This window comes from Nansenia antarctica (assembly GCF_963989245.1).
Source record: "Nansenia antarctica genome assembly, chromosome: 19".
Lineage (NCBI taxonomy): Eukaryota > Metazoa > Chordata > Actinopteri > Argentiniformes > Microstomatidae > Nansenia > Nansenia antarctica.
The window spans coordinates 12,034,927-12,053,787 of NC_137692.1; the positions used below are offsets into that span (position 1 = coordinate 12,034,927).

General features: G+C 42.8%; 1 protein-coding gene across 1 annotated transcript in view; it reads right to left on the reverse strand.

Annotated features, from left to right (window-relative positions):
- LOC308173881 (VPS10 domain-containing receptor SorCS1-like) overlaps window positions 1-18,861 on the reverse strand; it is a gene marked incomplete at both ends in the record, with an annotated part of 75,005 nt that overhangs the window by 12,228 nt on the left and 43,916 nt on the right. Inside the window, 5 exons of the mRNA XM_080548934.1 lie at window positions 617-751; window positions 1,541-1,653; window positions 1,827-1,950; window positions 2,698-2,831; window positions 2,968-3,154. Coding sequence (XP_080405060.1) covers window positions 617-751; window positions 1,541-1,653; window positions 1,827-1,950; window positions 2,698-2,831; window positions 2,968-3,154 — 693 coding nt within the window. The remainder of the gene's footprint in view (window positions 1-616; window positions 752-1,540; window positions 1,654-1,826; window positions 1,951-2,697; window positions 2,832-2,967; window positions 3,155-18,861) is intronic.

An 18,861-nucleotide genomic window follows, 5' to 3' on the forward strand; every position in this document is an offset into this window, starting at 1 on the left:
CAGTGCAATGTTATGCAGGGACAAATTCTGCAGGTTTGATCAGCTGGCCAGGGTCAGTCATACTTTGATGGGAGGCCATTGCCACCTAGTGATCAAAACATGTATTAAACATACATTAAATCTGCATGCATTATTGTGTAATTAAGGCAGTGAATGGAGAAAAAGTAATTCTGAGAACATCGAGAACCCACTGTGATGTGAACAACATAATCAAGGAAAAAAAATCATCTCACCATAATACAGTATGACTATGACGCTGATATGACAAAAAAGCTGTTGTTTAAATGAAGGCATGATTACATTAATTTAACAATATAAACAATATACATTAAAGTAAATGAGCAGAACCAATAAGGAAATCATTTAAAACGTGGGTTTGTGTCATTTGAAAATCTCACCATGGGTTATGGCAGGGACGGGTAATCGTAACCATTTAAGAGCTAGTGTGGGTACATGTTTTGCTCCAACAGGTTCAACTAATCATAGAGTAGTCTTCAATCAAATCAAGGCTGTCATAAGTAGAATCAGGTGTCATACTGTTTAATTAATTGGAGCACAAGCCTGCACCCACACCGGCACTTGAGACCGCACACAGTGCGATGGTGATAATGAGTACCTGGTCCAAGTGTGCCCCTTTCCCGTCGAGTGTCCACTCCATTGACCTTCTCTCAGGTACAATGAATAACTCTGCTGCTGTCTGTAAACCAGGAAGCACTGACACCAAAAGCTGCTCCCCACTGATACCTGTGACCTTTGTTGACAAAGGGGTGACAGCATTTAGCATCTCGATTTGGAGTCTTTGTCATTTACTGTAGCCTAGCATTACTCAGTAACTGATGTTGAGAAAAGCTAAAGATTGCTTAAGATGTAATTTGACTAAGTACCAGTCACTGTCAGGATATAATGCACCAATCACCCCAAACACACAAAATAACATTTGACAGTCTTTGGTTTAAAAGGGCAGGCTTTTTAAGTGCATCTGTGCCGTACCAGAGGTCTCCTTTCACTTTTCTGCTGTAAAATGTGAGACTATCTGACAAGACAGAAGGTCAAAGTGAATGTTCCATACTGAGAGCCACTGTGGGGTTTATATATATATATAGCCTAGCAGCTACTTTTTTGACAGACTGTGAAAGTAGGATGGGAACTGGGAGGAAACACGTTACCTCAGAGTTCATTCTAGTATTAACTTAGGGGCCAAAGCCCTTATTCATGGATAGAAAATCCTGAAAGATTGTGGCACTCCCATTGACATTGATGAATGATTTATGTGGGAGTTTGGGTCACATTGTGCACAAACAATTACTGCACTTAGAAATTACACGGTCAAAATGATTAACCATAGTTGCATTGGCATACCCCATAATTACAGTTTAGGTACAGTAAGTGAGCATCACTTATCACCATTCTGGCACCAAATAGTTTGGAAAAAAAGTATCTGAGAGCACCAAATGTTACGATATAATTGAAGTACTGTAAATGACTGGTCCATTGTGTAGAATGCAGAAACTGTATCACACAGTTCTGCAGGAGAACTCACTCGGACCATGGAGTTCTTGACAACCCTGCTGATGTCCTGCCTCCACTCAGCCACACCGGGGTTCAGCATGTCCAGGTTAGAGGAGAAGGCTAGAGCATAGGACCGGAAATATTCTGCAGGGAAAAAAATTAAATCCCTGAAATGTTATTTCAGAATATCTTCAATATTTTCAGAATTATGTCAAAACATTTACTTCTTGTTTGTTAGCATTCTAGAATACTTAAGTATTGTTTTAACTTAATCCATTGCTGTAACTATGGCCAAGAGGCTAAAGAGAAGACGTCACCATAGACAGCCACAGTTCTCTTGTCCTGCAGGACGATGTTGCCAGCAGAGACCTGGACGATGACCGTATGGACGCCCTCCTTGGAAAAGGTGAAGGATAGTCCTCCTACTAGGGTCACCACAGGCTAACACAAGAACAGAATACTAGGGTCACCACAGGCTAACACAAGAACAAGACCTTGTCAATATTTTTCCAGACCTTACCGCCACTGAGCTGTAACCGTTTACATCAGTGACACCTTTAACTTAACACTATTAGTTTGCAATAGACTAGACCACTATCATACGACAGAATTTCCGGTTCATCTTAGTTTTTTAATAAAACTAATAAATTCACAAACTTTTACTAAAAGTTTTTAGGACTCAAACTCTTTGGACAGAGTCTAATTCAGAAAAAAACCAAAAAAATTCAAGACCTCATAAAATCGTGATAAGACTTTTTAATACTTATTAAGAGTCTTGATTTTCCCAAAATTGATTTATCAACTTTTAATACTTTTCAAGACACCGCGGATACCCTGAATGAGACAAAGTGATAGGAGTTTGTGTCACAAGTTGAAGTCTGTCATTTTAGATCAAAAACATCACTAAATTACTTAGCCCCATCAGTTCCCATAATATTACTCACTGTGTTCAATGCGATAAGAAATTGGTAGAGTTAGAGTTGAATGACAATAAACATAACGTGGTATGGTAAATGTGTTAAATTGATATTCAATTATGAATTCAATTTTGTTATTGGAGTAATTACAGTGTTACTACTGCTCAGCTTTGATGACAACAAAGTGTACATATAAGCCAATATTGCAATGAACACAACGAGTGATACAACTCTCCTGAAGAATAACAATGTAGTGAAAGTGTTAGCTAACCTCAGCGCTGTTATCAAACCACCAGTGATAGATGACTGTTCCAACGTGAGTTGGGTTTAGGACAATAGTTAGGTCGACTGCTTTATTCTTCATAACCACAGAGGGAGCAGAAAGCTGAACTTGCTTCAGATGACCTTCGATAGCCGAACACACAAGACAAATCAGACATCCACAATGAACGTTTTAGGTTAGTTGTAGGAGTCACAGAAAAAAGAAGGTTCAGTTATGTTGATGAAATACAATTTAAACCCAGGTTTGGTTCTCACTCACAGTTGACATGTAAATAGAGCAGCACACGGTCAGTGCCCAGGCTGTTGCGTGCTGTAGCAGATACTTGGTAGATGCCCACTTTGGTGTAGGCATGTTTGATACCATCCTCGACAGAGCTAATGTTAGCGTAGGATATGGCTGTGCCATCCCCAAAGTCCACGGTTAAACTGGTTAAAGACCCATCACCCTACAAAGAGAAAACACATTCAGAGAAATAGAATAAAGGTTACTGGCAGATAGAATATGCATAGCAGACACCTTCATTTTATTTTACAATAATAATAATAATAATTCATTATATTTATAAAGTGCTTTTCAGGGACTTAAAGACGCTGACAGTATGGGAACACGGAAACAACAAGCAACAGATAACATGAGTACATAGAACACAGTATTAACGAACAGGTCCAGGAAACAATTAACACAGCACTGTTCAGGGCAGGGAGGGGGTGGCAAGGTTAGGGGAGATGGTTAAGGGTAGGGAAGGTTGTATGCATGGGAGAACAGGTACGTTTTGAGTTGGGATTTAAAAGTGGAGAGTGAGTGTGAGTGGCTGGGGGAGAGATCAACATCAATAAATGGAAAAATACCAGATAAAGATGTAGTAATCTGCAGAATATGCAAGCTCCAACTGAAATATCACTCGACAACGAGCTATTTGAGGACACACCTGCTAACACTACACCCTCGTAAGCTAGCCGAGCTCAAGTCCAACGATACGTTCATAACAACCACATGTAGTGTAAGCAGGCATTTTTGTGAGTGTAAACAGGCATTGGGACAATGCAATGCAACAATACACATTTTGAGCAGTATTTATTTAAAATGAAGCATTCAAATTTGAATGGGATTATAGAGAAAACTGACAGCCCTATTGTAGGTGAGGACGAGTACTTTGAAGTTGATACGTTCTTCAATCGGGAGCCAGTGGAGAGAGTGGAGGACAGGAGTGATGTGGTCGCGGGACCGGGTGTTTGGGAGCAGGCGGGTGGCTGAGTTCTGAACCATCTGGAGTCTATGGAGGGAGCGGGAGGTGATGCCGGTGAGTAGGGAGTTGCAGTAGTCAAGGCGGGAGGAGATGAAGGCGTGGATGAGGGATTCAGCAGCGGAGGGGGAGAGGTAGTGTCTGTTTTTGCCGATATTTCAGAGATGGCAGTATGAAGTCTTGATGATGGAGCTGATGTGGGGATCAAATGAGAGGGTGGGGTCCAGGATGAAGCCAAAGTTGCGAGCCAGGGGGGGAGGGGGTGATGTTTGTGTCGTCAATGGTGAGTGTGATGGGTCCGGTTTTATTAAGAATGGATTTGATGACTGTTAAAGGAGCACAGTCTAATACTGAGCTACTGAGATGCTAACCCGCGGACTCTGGTTGACGCGCCGTGCGTTCTAGTTTGATGTGTGCTGTTGGTTATAAGATCCGTAGTCATTGGTTTGTTGTATAATAAACCTTTATTGCGTTCCTGATTGCCATCTATGGCTTAATCACGTCCGTGTAGTGCTTCGGGAAACCAAACTCTAACTGAGGCTTGCGCTCAGCTCAAAGCCAAAAGCTCAGACTTGGAGGGGCGAAGCCGCCGAAACAACATAAGAATTGTTGGCCTACCGGAGTCTATTGAGGGCCCTCGACCCACAACCTTTTTCTCGGAGGCCCTGGTGGAGGGGGGGGTGTAACCCAGAACTCCTCCTCCTGTTAGCATCCTCTCCTCCCCCATCTCACGGAAGCTGCTCGCAGGCGAAGTAGTCTTTGAGGGGAGCGAAGAGGTGGCGAATGACAGGGACACTCCACGACTTCCCCAGGACCATCTGCCTCTGCTGCCGGTTCATGTTCTTCACGTCCGTGTAGTGCTTCGGGAAACCAAAGATCTTCTCCAGTTCGGTGACCCACAGCATGTTCTCCTTGCCGTTCATCAGCACAGGGCATATGCTCTCGGCCTTGCCCTGCTTCAGAGAGTTCATCTTGGTGGTAATGGTCCGCACTTTGGCGTACTTGGCTTGCCTTCCGATGCCGGTCTCCAGGCAGTCCTGAAGGCTGAGGTTGTCGTTCTGGGAGGCGATAATGGGTCTGTTCATTTGATGACTTCCGGTGGAGAGAGGAATGGAGTAGTCGCATATTTCGCACTCTCCCATGACCTTATCGTTTACAACCTTTTGCAACCCTAAATACATCTCCGTCCGTTAGCGAAGGCAGACGCTAATCATTATTTTTTAGCCAGCACCATGGCTTCTGGAACTAGGCATAAACTTAAGAAGGAAGACGTCGAAAAAGACGAGACACCCACCGAGGCCATCCCGATTAACATGCTAGCTCTGACGAGGCTACTGGATGAACACCGCCAGTCCATAGCTTCAGCCCTCTCCATTCAATTTAAGTCCTCGTTCGCCTCTCTCGAAACCAAATTAGATGCCGTGCAGGCCACAGTGACTGACTTTGGTGAGAGAATTGAAAGCCTAGAGGCTAATGCCAACTCGACCGAGGACCGCATTCAGGCCCTTGAGAATTCGTGCTCCACTCTAACTGAGGCTTGCGCTAAGCTCAAAGCCAAAAGCTCAGACTTGGAGGGGCGAAGCCGCCGAAACAACATAAGAATTGTTGGCCTACCGGAGTCTATTGAGGGCCCTCGACCCACAACCTTTTTCTCGGAGGCCCTGGTGGAAATACTCGGCAGCCAAGTCCTGCAAACTGCCCCGGAGCTGGACCGTGCCCATCGCTCGCTAGCCGCCAAGCCACGACCGGGGGACAGACCCAGACCCGTAATTGTGTGCTTTCACCGACACCAAACCAAGGAGCGGGTTGTTCGCGAGGCCCGCAAGCGGAGGAATGACCTGAAGTACCAGGACACACCAATACGCATTTACGAGGATTACTGTCCCGATGTCCTCTACTATACCCGGCGAGGCTCCAAATCACAGATAAAGAAGGCAACAAGACACGGTTCTCCTCGGTCAAGGAAGCCACCGTCTGCCTTAGTTCCTAGTTCCTGGCCTACCGTGTAGTTAAAGTTAAGGACACTTTAACCTGAGCCCGAGGATGGCCACAATGCTAACGCTACGTGAGTAGCAGCTAATGCTAAAAACACGGTAGGCCTCACAATGCCCTGAATAGACGATAATTGTGTTGTTATTGGGACAATGTCCAGTTATCTAGACCCGATACCTTAGTTAATGTTTTATAATACGTTCTTTTTGTCTATTGGGACCTCCATCACTTTATCTGGACTTAATAGGGCTGTTTATTTGGTTTGTTATTGTCTAGTTCGCCGAGCCTAACCGTATCACCATGGGCCTGACTGAAATTACAGCGAACTTCTTGGTCCCTAAATGGGCCTGCTTTCTTGGTTTATATTTTTCATATTATACTTTTGGTTAACATTGTGTAATAATCGGATTGAAAGTAATTGATGCGATGCAACAGTGTTTAGTTATGCTACTTGGTTAGCGACAGACATCACTCCGGGCGCCGCCATTTTGTATGTATGCGGAGACCACAGCACCCCTTGTGCCCCGGTGGCGGGGGAAGGACTTGATTATTCCCATCTCCTATAAACGCCTCAAAGGCAACAGGATTGTCTATGAACAGCTTTATCGTCTACTTTTCCGACAGATAGAAGCAATGCGTCATAATATATTTCTGCACTGAACCTGTTTACATATATGTATATATATACTGTATATATAATCTTTATTTCATTATTATAATAATTATACTATTTTTATTTTTATTTATTTTTCTAAACCAAAAAGTATACTCTCCTGAAAGATGTATAATATATAATAACATTTCTTTATTTTTGTTATTACCATTATTTGTTATGGCTTGTCTTGAGTTTATCAGAAGTTTTCTGCCCAAGCTATACTTTCAGACAGATATTTATGGAGTTTTCTTTTGTTTTTATTCCATTTATTTATTACTGTCTGCGTGTACAAGGGTTACATAGTTCATCATGGGAACCGCGGCCGAAAGGGAGTCGTGAGTATGGAAAAAAACAGGAAGCTTGATAAGGGTTTTGGGATTAGTAACAGGGTGGGTTTTTGTGTTTATTTATGTTTTTGTATAACTTGCTTTGTTTTTATTAGTTTTTTCCCCCCCGCTAGTCATGCTAGCACCCTCCCCCCTCCCCCTCCCCCTCCCGCCCCCGGCATCGATACATCATCATCAGGTACACACCATTACAACAGTGGGTGAGTAATGTGTAGCGCAATAACACCTCAGAGTCAGGGCTGCAGGTTTGTCTCATGGAATGTAAGGGGAGTCAATGGAGTCACTAAAAGGGGTAAGGTGTTAGCACACCTACAACAGCTCAGAGGGGATGTTTATTTTCTCCAGGAAACCCATCTCACATCCTCGGAGGTTTCACGTATTAAAAGACCCTGGATGAGTCATGTATTCCACTCCAAATTCTCCGCTAGGGCAAGAGGGACGGCCATCATAATTGGCAAAAACGTGTCATTTGAACCCTCGAAAACTGTAGAAGATCCTAATGGAAGATTTGTGGCCGTGTCAGGTAGACTTTTCGATATCCCAGTGATTTTAGTAAGCCTGTACGCCCCCGTCTGGGACGATGACAGATTTATCGCTCACCTTTTTTCTTCCCTCCCCGATATAGATAGCCATTATCCGATTTTGGGAGGCGATTTTAATCATATCCGAGATCCCCATCTTGACAAGTCAACTAAACCATCCGCTCTGTCTAAATCTGCCATGGCGCTGGAATCATTTACAGATAGGCTTGGCCTAACTGACCCCTGGAGGTCCTCCCACCCATCCACCAAAGCCTTTTAATTTTTTTCCCACGTACATCGCTCATACTCGAGAATTGATTTCTTTCTCGTCGACAATAGACTTTTACATTGGACTGACTCCAGCACGTACCACAGCATTGTGATCTCAGATCCTGCCCCCACTTCAATCGACATACACTTCCCTAACCATAACCTCCCATCCAGACAGTGGAGACTCTCTCCTCTTTTATTAACCAACACACGTTTCAGAACGTTCTTTTCGGAAGAGATCACTAACTTTTTCCAGATAAATGATACCCCCGGCATTACGAAAGGCACCCTGTGGGAGGCGTGTAAGGCCTATTTGAGGGGACAGGCTATTTCTCTTGCGTCACATATGAGGAAGGCAGATACAGCTAGCGGGAGCGTTCCTATGTTCCCCGGCGGGGTTCTATGTTCCCCGGTTCCCCGCTTCCGAAAAAGGGTTATTTGTTCCCCGCTTCCGAAAAAGGGTCCTATGTTCCCCGCCTGCCGTTGTGTCAAGCGACCCCAGGTGTCGTTATGTAGTACTGCATGAGATTTTTATTTTATTTTTATTTTTTTTTTTTTTAAACAACATACACAAATACATAATCATACTGTGTTTTTTTATTGATTTTTTTTATTTAAAAAACAACATACACAAATACATACACAAATACATAATCATATGTATCAATGTCAATCATATGTATCAATGTCAATATCAATGTCCTGAGGTTGATACACGAATGTATGCTGACGACACTGTACTATTTGTACATGGTCAGACCAAGACGGAGGTAGCTGCTGTACTTACCAAATCTATGGCTCAGGTGACTACATGGTTGAACCACTATCGTCTCCAACTTAATGTTTCCAAGACGGTCAGCATGTTTTTTACCAAAACAAACCGTTCTGCTGAAGAAGCATATGTCATTATCTCAGGGGAACAACTACAAGTTGTGAACGAGTTCAAATATCTTGGGGTGCTGTTAGATTCCAACCTCACTTTTAAGGCACATATCAAAAAGGTCTGTAAAATTGTCAAGTTCAATCTGTCCAACTTCCGCTTTATAAGGGACTACATGTCAACAGAGGCAGCTACCATGTATGTCCACGCCATGATCTTCACACACATCAACTACTGCATAACAAGCTGGTCACAAGCAAATCCCACAACCTGCAAAGCACTCGAGTCACTATACAAACAAACAATCAAAACACTAGACAAGAAGCCAAGACACTTTCACCACTGCACAATACTGAAGAAACACAACATTCTAAGCTGGGACAATCTGAAAACCTACACAAACCTCTGCCTTGTCTATAAAACTATCCACAATTTAGCCCCACCACCACTTAACACCTTCATCTCACGACCAGGAAGTACAGCACGCACCACAAGGGGTGTCACCAGAGCGGACTGCACCATCCCATTTAGGAGGAGTGCCTTTAGTCAGTCTGCCTGGTCAGTTAGAGGGGCACGTGAATGGAACCTGATTCCAGGGCACCTTAAAGAATTAGGCACCTTTAAATCATTTAGAAAGCACCTAAAACAGTGGATCAACACACACATCTGTCAACATTGAAATGTCCTGTCCTATACCTGTATGTCATGTGTACCGCCTGTCTGTGTACCGCCTAACATGTCTTACCTGTACAGTCCGTGTGCTTGTTTGTAGTCTGCTTACTGTGCGTATATGTTGCTTGCTTTTAGTCTGCTTACCGAATATGTACCCTCCCTTTAACCGCCTATGATTAATGTATGCTCTTTTAACCCTCTGCTTATATGTACCCTCCTTTTAACCGCCTATGATTAATGTATGCTCCCTATGTTATGCCCTTAAGCTAAATGCTTGTCCTGTCTACTTTTTTGTGCCTAGGTCTACCTATATTTTATCTTTTAAATGTACTTTTTCCCTCCAGGGAGCCGTATACAACATCATGGCATAGGGACTGCGGATGAAAACTAGCTTTCAGGCTAACTCTGGCGTATTTACAATTTATTTTTGTTTTATTAATATGCACTGTCCCTTGAATAAATAAATGAATCTGAATCTGAAATCTGAAATTTAAAAAACAACATACACAAATACATAATCATATGTATCAATATACATAATATATATTATGTAATAATCAATGTCATAGTATTGTCTCAGCATTTTATATAACTTTAGATAGATCATTTTCGAGATGGAATTGAAAATCTTATATTTCTAAAAGAACACCAGTGATATACAGTATATATATATATACACATTATTAAATATTTTTTCTAGATTTGTCAAACTGAATCAAATAAATACAGTAGAGATATCAATCCAAAATATAGGCTTTTATTGCAACCAACAAAAAAAATAAACTATGTTTGTGCATACATAATAACAATAATAATATTTAGGCCAATAACAATAACAACAACATAATAATAACAATAACTGTGATGGCTATCATGTCTGTCAAAATGATCAAATTAGCCATCGTCCTGGCATGAGTGGGTGTTGGTTCCAACGCACCTGCTCTTGTAGTTCCTCCATTTGCAACAAAGACTCTGGACCTTTCCATGAATTGAAGTGGTCTTGAAATCCAAAGTCCAAATAAAAGTAACAAACGAAAGTAATATGTTGGTGTGGTGTAGTATGTACACGTGTGTCAATGTTTGTTTGTATGTGTGTCACTTCTGGGTCGGGCCTATCCCCGATCGGAATTCAAAAGCAAAGTTATCAAACAAAAACTTGTATCAAACAAAACGTGTATCAAACAAAACTTGTAACAAACAAAACAATCAATCTTTTCTAATGTGGTGGTGGTGGTTTATCGTGATGGTTGAAAAACTGTGTCGCACCCTCACGTGTCAGGACTCATCAAGCCCAAGCAAGGAGAGATCACTTCCTTATATCAATTATGTCCTTAGATTGAGCGACACCCATTTTCAAAATAAAAGTCTTTATGGGCCAAAGTACCACTTTCAAAATACCATTCAAGTGGCTTTTCATAAATAATAATATAAAGCTTTTTTGGCTCCAACAATAACAATAATAATAACGACAACATGCCAAAGTGCTATCAAAATAAATGTGGAAAAATTAAAAATCAAAAAGATCTAGCCCATACGGACGCTACGGCTGACAGCCCTCCAGTACGAAGCCAGATCTCTGAGGCCCTGCATATACTGTCCTTTCAGCCTCAGTAGACGGGCCTTCAACTCCCTCCACTTCCGTCTCCTTGTTGGGGGAGCGTGGCCTCTGTCTGCCATCCCCAGCTTATCCTCTGCAAGTGTTTTTTGATCCTTCAGGTGCCGAAGGAATATCCAAAGTGAAGGATGGCGCACTTGGACAGCATCGTTTAGAGTACGATGATAAGCTAGAACAAAAATACAGAATTATAACTTATTAGCCTATTAATGGCCTATTAATGTGCAAACTGGTTCTACATCTGCAAGCTGATCTACTAACGGTGTGCAGTGAGGGTTGTTGATCTTTCCAATGTAGAAGATAGCGGGCCTTATTTGAAGTATAGCCTATAACAAGTATCAGGCACGTGCCGTGAGCTTTTAGATTGGGTAAGCATAAAATATAGAAATACACGTAATTACACATACACGCTATCAGTTTCAAGGAAATGCAATTGTGATGCCCTAGAACCCGCTAATAAACGGTAGTGTCACTTTGTGATCAGATTACCAAAAACAAAAAAAACTGTTGCCAGTTTCGACTATATCAGGGGTGCTCATTGTTCAATCTTTTTTGAACCAATATATTTTCAAGTAGCCAGCCTGCTGAAATCTACAAGTCCAGTTTCAACATCGCAAACGCACACACGCACAACACAGACACACACCGTTTCCAACCTCCATAGTAAACTCACAACACACTTTCTTTTCACACTTTGTCACACAGGCACTTGACATCACATCACAAACCCTCCCTCTCTATCTCTCTCAAACACTTTTGGTTCAGAACCAATGTCACGGACAGCGACATTAGGCCTATCTCAGCGATTGATTAAGCAGCTCTCTCTCCAAACACAACGGCACAGGCCGACATTCAAAGGTAAAAGCAGAGGAAGTCTTAAATAAGGAGCCATAACCAGCAGCACAGCAGTACTCAAACCATATAGCTAAACAAGCACAGATCGCCACCAGCCTCGCGAATCATATAAACCAGCAAAGAAGCCATGACGTAAATTTAAAAATGATATCTTACCTTTACTTGAAAACCAGGTCCATGCGCCTCTCCTTGCGAAGGAACACCTCTGTCACTTTAGTGTAGAAGTCACTCGCCTGTTGCAGTTTGGAAAGTCTCTCTTTTTCAATTGAGATCAGGGCCAGTGATGAAAGGCGTCCTTGTCCAGTGCGATTTTGAGTGAGGGTCTTCACTCTCTTCAAAGTTGAAAATGACCTCTCAACAGATGCCGTTGTCGCTGGTATGGTTAGGACTAGTTTAATCAAATTTGTTGCCTCTGGAACTGTTTCAGCCAAGTCATGCTGAATGATCCATCCAAGCATCTCCTCAGGTGTTTTCTCCCTCACCTCTTGGATTTGGTGAAGTCCAACTAAATCTGCCTTAAGTCTAACGAAATCGAAATATTTATGATACAAAGCCAGGCTCTCAAATTTGGCATTGTCAAATTCTTTTGACATTTGGTTAAATTGCTTGCAGTCAATAAGGCCAATGAAATTCAAACTTTCGAAGTTGCTAAATCTAGCCTTCATCTGTGTGAGCGTGTCAAAAAAAATCCTGTTATAAAGTATCTTCCTCTGGTCTTTGATGGGTTGGTTGGGTTTCGCTCGCCCCTCAGTGAGATTTAGCTGGCTGCGTTTCTGGTCAAATTGAGCGTAGCGCGCATCGAAGTCCTGAAGTTTGTTTTCCAAAGCGGTCATTGTATCTTGGATCCTAGAACAACAATAACCAATGTCCATTCCCTTCTTTTGCAGCACATTAAACAGCACATCAGTGATGTTGAAAATCTCCTCATAAATGTCTAGGAGAAAGCACGTCGAGGCCTTTGCCAGCCATGCATCATAGCCTGTAGCCATCTTTAGGGTTTCATTATCCTAGTTTGTAGGATTATCGATTATCGACTGAAACATGGTTTGTAGGATTATCGACTATTGATGGTTGATTGTCTGAACGAGGCGTGAGTGTGAAGACCACCGTGTCGGTGCTGCTCTTGGTAACCGGCGTTTGACGACCTCATCCAGGAGTTTTGTGCGCTTTGTCGATTTGTTGAAAAATGATGAAAGGCCTTCCACTGTTTTGAAAAATACCTGGCATTCTGGAATAGACCTCGCCGATTGCGATAATACGAGATTCAATTTATGAGCATAACAGTGCGTAAAAATAGCCTCTGGGATATTTTCTCTAATCTTGGCCTGAACCCCATTTAAACTAGACGCCATAACGGCTGCTCCGTCGTATGTTTGGGCAACTAATTTTCCAAAGCAGTTACATTCATCCAAAGCGCTCAAAACATAATCAGCGACAGCCCCGGCAGTTCTATCATTACTCACATCATCGAAACCTAAAAAGGCTTCTTTCACCTCTTGATTGAGCACGTAGCGCAGAATGACTGAGATCTGGGCTCTGTTGGTTACGTCAGTCGATTCATCGACCTCGACAGCAACAAATGGGGCTTCAGAAATCTCATTTTTGATGTTGTCGATGATAACGTCTCCGATTGCCTCAATCAGATCATTCTGGATCTTATTTGAAAGACCAGAGAAAACAGTGGATGATCTTAAATGGGTGGCTAAATTCGAATCATATTTGGCAATGAGATGTAGCAGTTCCACGTAGTTCCCACGGTTCAGAGATTCCTGGCCTTCCTCATTTCCCCGAAATGATACTTCTTGCTTAGCTAGGAAGCAGGTGGCATCTATTAATTTGTTTAGAATATCTCTATTCTCTTTTACCTTTTGGTTGTGAATTTCTGTGGCCAGTCTCGTCTGCTCATCCAGAGCTGAGTCGATGCGCGTCGTGGTGCCAAAGGTTTTCAGGGCTACTTGGCTTCTGATGTGTGTTGCCGTCTTCTCGTGTTTATTGAGCGCGTTGGTAAGATTGTTAAGGTCCCCGTAGCCTTTCTGAGTCCACACAATATAACCTGTAGAAAACAGTGTACAGGAGTAGCAAAAGAGGCGATTGGTCTCTGTACAGCCACATAGCCATTTCTTCCGCTCATACCAGGCTTGCTGGAACCCCCTAGCGACTCTCCCTTTCTGGGTGTGAAGATCGTTGAGCGGTGGCTTTGGCCGGCCTTTAGCCAGTAGTTCTGTTTTTGCAGTCCAGCCCAGTCTACGAAATCCCTTTAGGTCGCTGACACTGACAGTAATGTCCATATTCGCAAGTTATCCTTATTGATTAGATCGTTTGAGCTAGCATAAACTATTCTGCCGGGCGAGAGAAAGTAGTGTGAACTTGTGAACTTGAATATGAATCAGTAGCTCTTATCGGAATGAAAGAACTACTGATTGGCTGTAAGCATGCTTACCCTGCCCACGTTAAACAGCGGGCTGAGGCATCAAAAAAAAAAAAAAAAGACATTTTCACGCATTCGAATGTACGCGAGGGAAAGCAGTGAGAGGAGTGTTATAATGCAAGCAGGCAGAGTAGGAAGTGCTTACTCCTGCAGGTTGCGCTAAAAATGCAACGTCAAAATGAATGACTCCTGCTGCCCTGGGACCTAAAATACGACCTCTGCTTATATGGACGGCACGTCCTTGACAAGTATATCTCACAACTTCCCCTGTGTGTGAACTTCAATTAGTATTCGTTATTTGGGATCTTAGTCAATCAGGCCCTAAATGTTATTAGTTTGGCATGAACATTTTGACATTGAACATTTTCCCCTCTGTGTCTCCTCCTTTCACAATTTTAAATCCTTTCTTAATCCTTTCTCAATCACGGTGCCCGCCCATGATTGGACTGATGTTACGTCCATCATCATTAGCGCGCCTGTACCGGACCAATTGGCAACTCGTCCACCTGTTTAAAGAGCCCTCCTGTCCTCTGCTGTGTTTGATGTTTCGTTCATTTTTGTTTCGGCTCATAGTTAAACCTATACTCGATACACGCACAGGCCCAGAGGTGATAGGATAAGAATGAATTAACCCATAATTAGCAGACAATATTATATTAACAATATAAAATAATTAACTTAATACTTCAGATTTAGTTATTAGATGACATTATATATTTTTTGTTCAGATCTGTCATTGTTACACTTACATTCAACATGGTTATTGGTCCTTTGCTCCATGTTTCTTTCGAACACATTCCACATTGCTGGTGGGAAGGCCGCTCCAGGATGGACATATGTGGTCCAATAGTGTCCTACCTACAAAAGGTTTTGTACATATGTGACAGGGCATGGTTAAAAAGTCCTCAACTAGGGCAAAATATTTTTTCCGTTTTTTCCGGATTATGAAAGGGTAGATTGTAAGCTTTTAAATTATGTGTCATATGTTGAAAACTGAAACAAGTTGAAGTTATGGATATGTTAATGCTGATCCCCTCCAAATCACAGTTTTGAGAAAACCATGGTCAAAGTCTTGAGAGACTTTTTTCACAGAGGTAATGGGTGGGAACAATAGGTGGTTAACTCCACCCCAACCACTCCCTCAAGACAACCACTCCCTCAAGACAACCACTCCCCCATTACACTACCTGTCATTATCTACCTGTCATCTGTCAGTGGGGTTGTCAGCTAACCCTCAGGAAACAAACTTGCATGTTTAAATTGCTGAATAATGATAATAATAATAATAATTCAAGATTCATGATTTTTGTATTGCCATGTGTGCCAAAAGTTTATTACATCCCATTATACAAGTACAAGAGAGTAACATTGTTATGGCTTCAGTTCCAGTCGACATTGCAGCAGCAAGAAAAAACTACATGGCAATATTTATGTATTAAAATCAAATAAAGTTGTCTTTGTATAGCGCATTTCTCACAAAATGTGATCCAATGCACTTCACAGAGAGCAAAGAAGATCAACAACTAAGATGGACATTAAAACCACATGATGACAGAACACGCAAGCAGGCAAGGGCGAAACACCTGTACACTGTGCATCCAGGAAAATTCCCTTGCAGCCCTCTACTCATAGAGCGACTACCTCCAGTTTGCTTATCAGTGTACACACTGTCCACAAGTCAATAAAGTAATTTCCTCGTCGTCGGAACTGCCGGACAATTCATGGTCCAGAGCGGGGCACAGATCCTGGTGCAGGTCCTGGTACAGCCTGGTGCAGGTCCTGGTACTGGTCCAGGTGCCGCTGACAGCTATCCTCACCCAGGGAACAGGAAACAATAAGACAAGATACAATTGAGCAATGATAATTAGATTACATTAAATTCAACTTCATTTTAAATGCAGTTTAAAATCTAACCAAAAGTGTAAGTAAGTAAAGCTTTATTTATATAGTGCCTTTCGTACATGAAATGCAACTCAAAGTGCCCAGTTTTTCTGAAGTCCACAATGATCTCTTTGGTGTTGAGGGCCAGGTTGTTGTCAGCGCACCACGCCACCAGATGTTCAACCTCCTCCCTGTAGGTCGTCTCGTCGTTGTTACGCATCAGGCCTACAACCATGGTGTCATCTGCAAACTTGATGATGGAGTTAGAGCCATGCATCGGCATGCAGTTGTCGGTGAAGAGGGAGTAGAGGAGGGGACTCAGCACGCAGCCTTGAGGCACGCCGGTGTTCAGGGTCAGGGTGGAGGAGGAGTGGTTGTCCAACTTGACGAGCTGGGGTCTGTTGGTCAGTAAGTCTAGGATCCAGTTGCAGAGGGAGGTGCTGAAACCACGGTCTCTGAGTTTGGTGACCAGCTTAATGATGGTGTTGAAAGCTGAGCTGAAATAAATGAACAGCCTAGCATAATAGAAAAGTAAAAAATAATAATGTGTATCTAATGGGACTCTGGTGGAGGGCATGGGATGTTTTGTGCCTCATCTGCACAGAATTCTCTGATCTTCTCAAAGAGATATTTCTGTCTGGCCATGTCCAGTCCAGGTGGGGCTTGCACAGGAAGACCATCTATGAGGGGATGGACATCAGCGTTGCGCAGAAGCTGAAACTTGATGGCTTCGGCACCAAAATGTTCAGAGGCTACAACTACACCAGGTCTTTGGGAATCAAAGCTGTAATGAAATAGAAGCAAGACAGTACATTTAAAATGATTGTCCATTGTTACCAAAACACATTTTTTACGAAATACTACTATGTTCATAAAATAGAATTTATAATACAGTGACAATGATAAATACCTGAAGTGCTGGTAACTCTTAATATGTGGGAGCACTCGGAAGTAGCCACGGAGATGTTTATGCCAGTCGTAGCTTTCAACACTCACTGTGCCATCCTCCAGTCCTACAAGCTGGGGGATGTTCACTTGCTTCACAGGAGAGCTGTCGCTCACAACCCTGGCAATATCTGACAGTGTGTCCACTCTTGTCTTTCGGAAGCACTGCTTGATCAGTCCAAAGCACCAGTCAGGGCCAAACTTTGTGTGGCCTGCAATCAGGAAGTGGAGGCCCAGCTTCAGGTGAAGCTTGTGAATAGTACGCCAGGCACAGTACCATAGCACATACTTGTTCTTATTTTGCCCACTGCAGTTATCACAATGAAGGTCGATGTTTGTTTCTCCGACTCCATAGTTATTGAAGAAGTGATTTATGTAATTGATGACGGCATTGCTGCCTTTACTCGATGGCATCCCTTCATCAATTAGGTAATGCACTTGCTTAGGCATGCCTTCACACGAGACACCAAAAAGGCCACACTTGCGTGGAGTCAAAAAATACATGGGCCCAGGCTGATGAGGGTCAGTAGGAAAGTGCACCTAAGAGAGAAGGAGAGATTAGATACATAAAAAATCAACATCTGCCTACTTAGGCAGTAGTAGTGTGTTTTGGTACACCAAATCAGAAGTGTCATAGGATGAACTTATTCTCACCTGTTGTGCAAAATCAAAACTGTAGTGCATTGTGATCTGCTTGCTTGCAGACCTGGAGGTGCCTAGAGACAGATCCAAATCTTGACAGGTCCTGGCACAGGCAGCATTCATGCGCTGGTATAGAGAACGCTCCTTCGCAACAAGGTCAAGATGCTGTTGCTGCTTTTTCATCTTGGCTGATTTCACCTCGTCAGGCAGATTGGCAGTTCGCCGCAGCTGATAGTTGTTTTTCTGGCACTGCCAGCACAGATCTGTGCGGGGTTTGGTGCTGGTTATCTGTGGCAGCAATGACTTCCACAGTGTTCGGAAGCTGCCCTTTCCAACAACACGCTCGCCTGCAAATACATCATTTTTATGAGTAGGAGATTAAATACATTACCGTTCATTACAAAAGCATTTCATTTTTCTATTACACTTCAGAACATGAGTGTTATACACAACTTTTACACATACCAAGCTTTTCCACAGCAACTTTGTAGAGACGCCAAACAGAGGCTTTGGTGACATTAGTTGGCAGCAGCTTTGCACTCAAGTCTCTGTGACCAGGGTGCCTGCCAGGGAGGACAATGGCGTGGTCTTCTGCAAAATTCATGATGAACGCCACCACTCTTTTGATGTCTTCAGTGTTGAGGAAGTTTTTGTTTGTTCGCTCACGTTTCTTCCTCTGGCGTGGTACTGCACCATTCTCCTTGTAAGACTGGGCAATGGATTGCAGAAGGTTTTTGCTGATCCTGAAAAAAACTGGTGTTAATAGGTGCTAAGAGGTGCTAATCTGATTGATGAATGCTGTCCTACCCCAACACACACACACGCGCACACACACACACACACACACACACACACACACACACAGCCTACACATACTAAACTGGTGCATGGAACATACTGTACAGTATTTAGTAGGTCTGCAACAAATGTATTTATTCATTACGTTTAATCTTTGGCAACCTATTTCTTCCTCCCAACATCTATTGGTTTCGTAGAATTCAAAGTAGGCTATAGGGGAGTCATATAGGGCTTTCACACCGGCAAAGAACCCTGCCGGTTCGCGTTCGCGTTCCGGTGTGAAAGCCCTAATAACATACACACAGTTTCAGTGGTTTGATAGCTGATACAAACAAAAACTATCTACCATACTCACAAAACAAATAACTGTTTGGCTATCCGAACAGGTTAGGCTAGGTTACGTTAGCC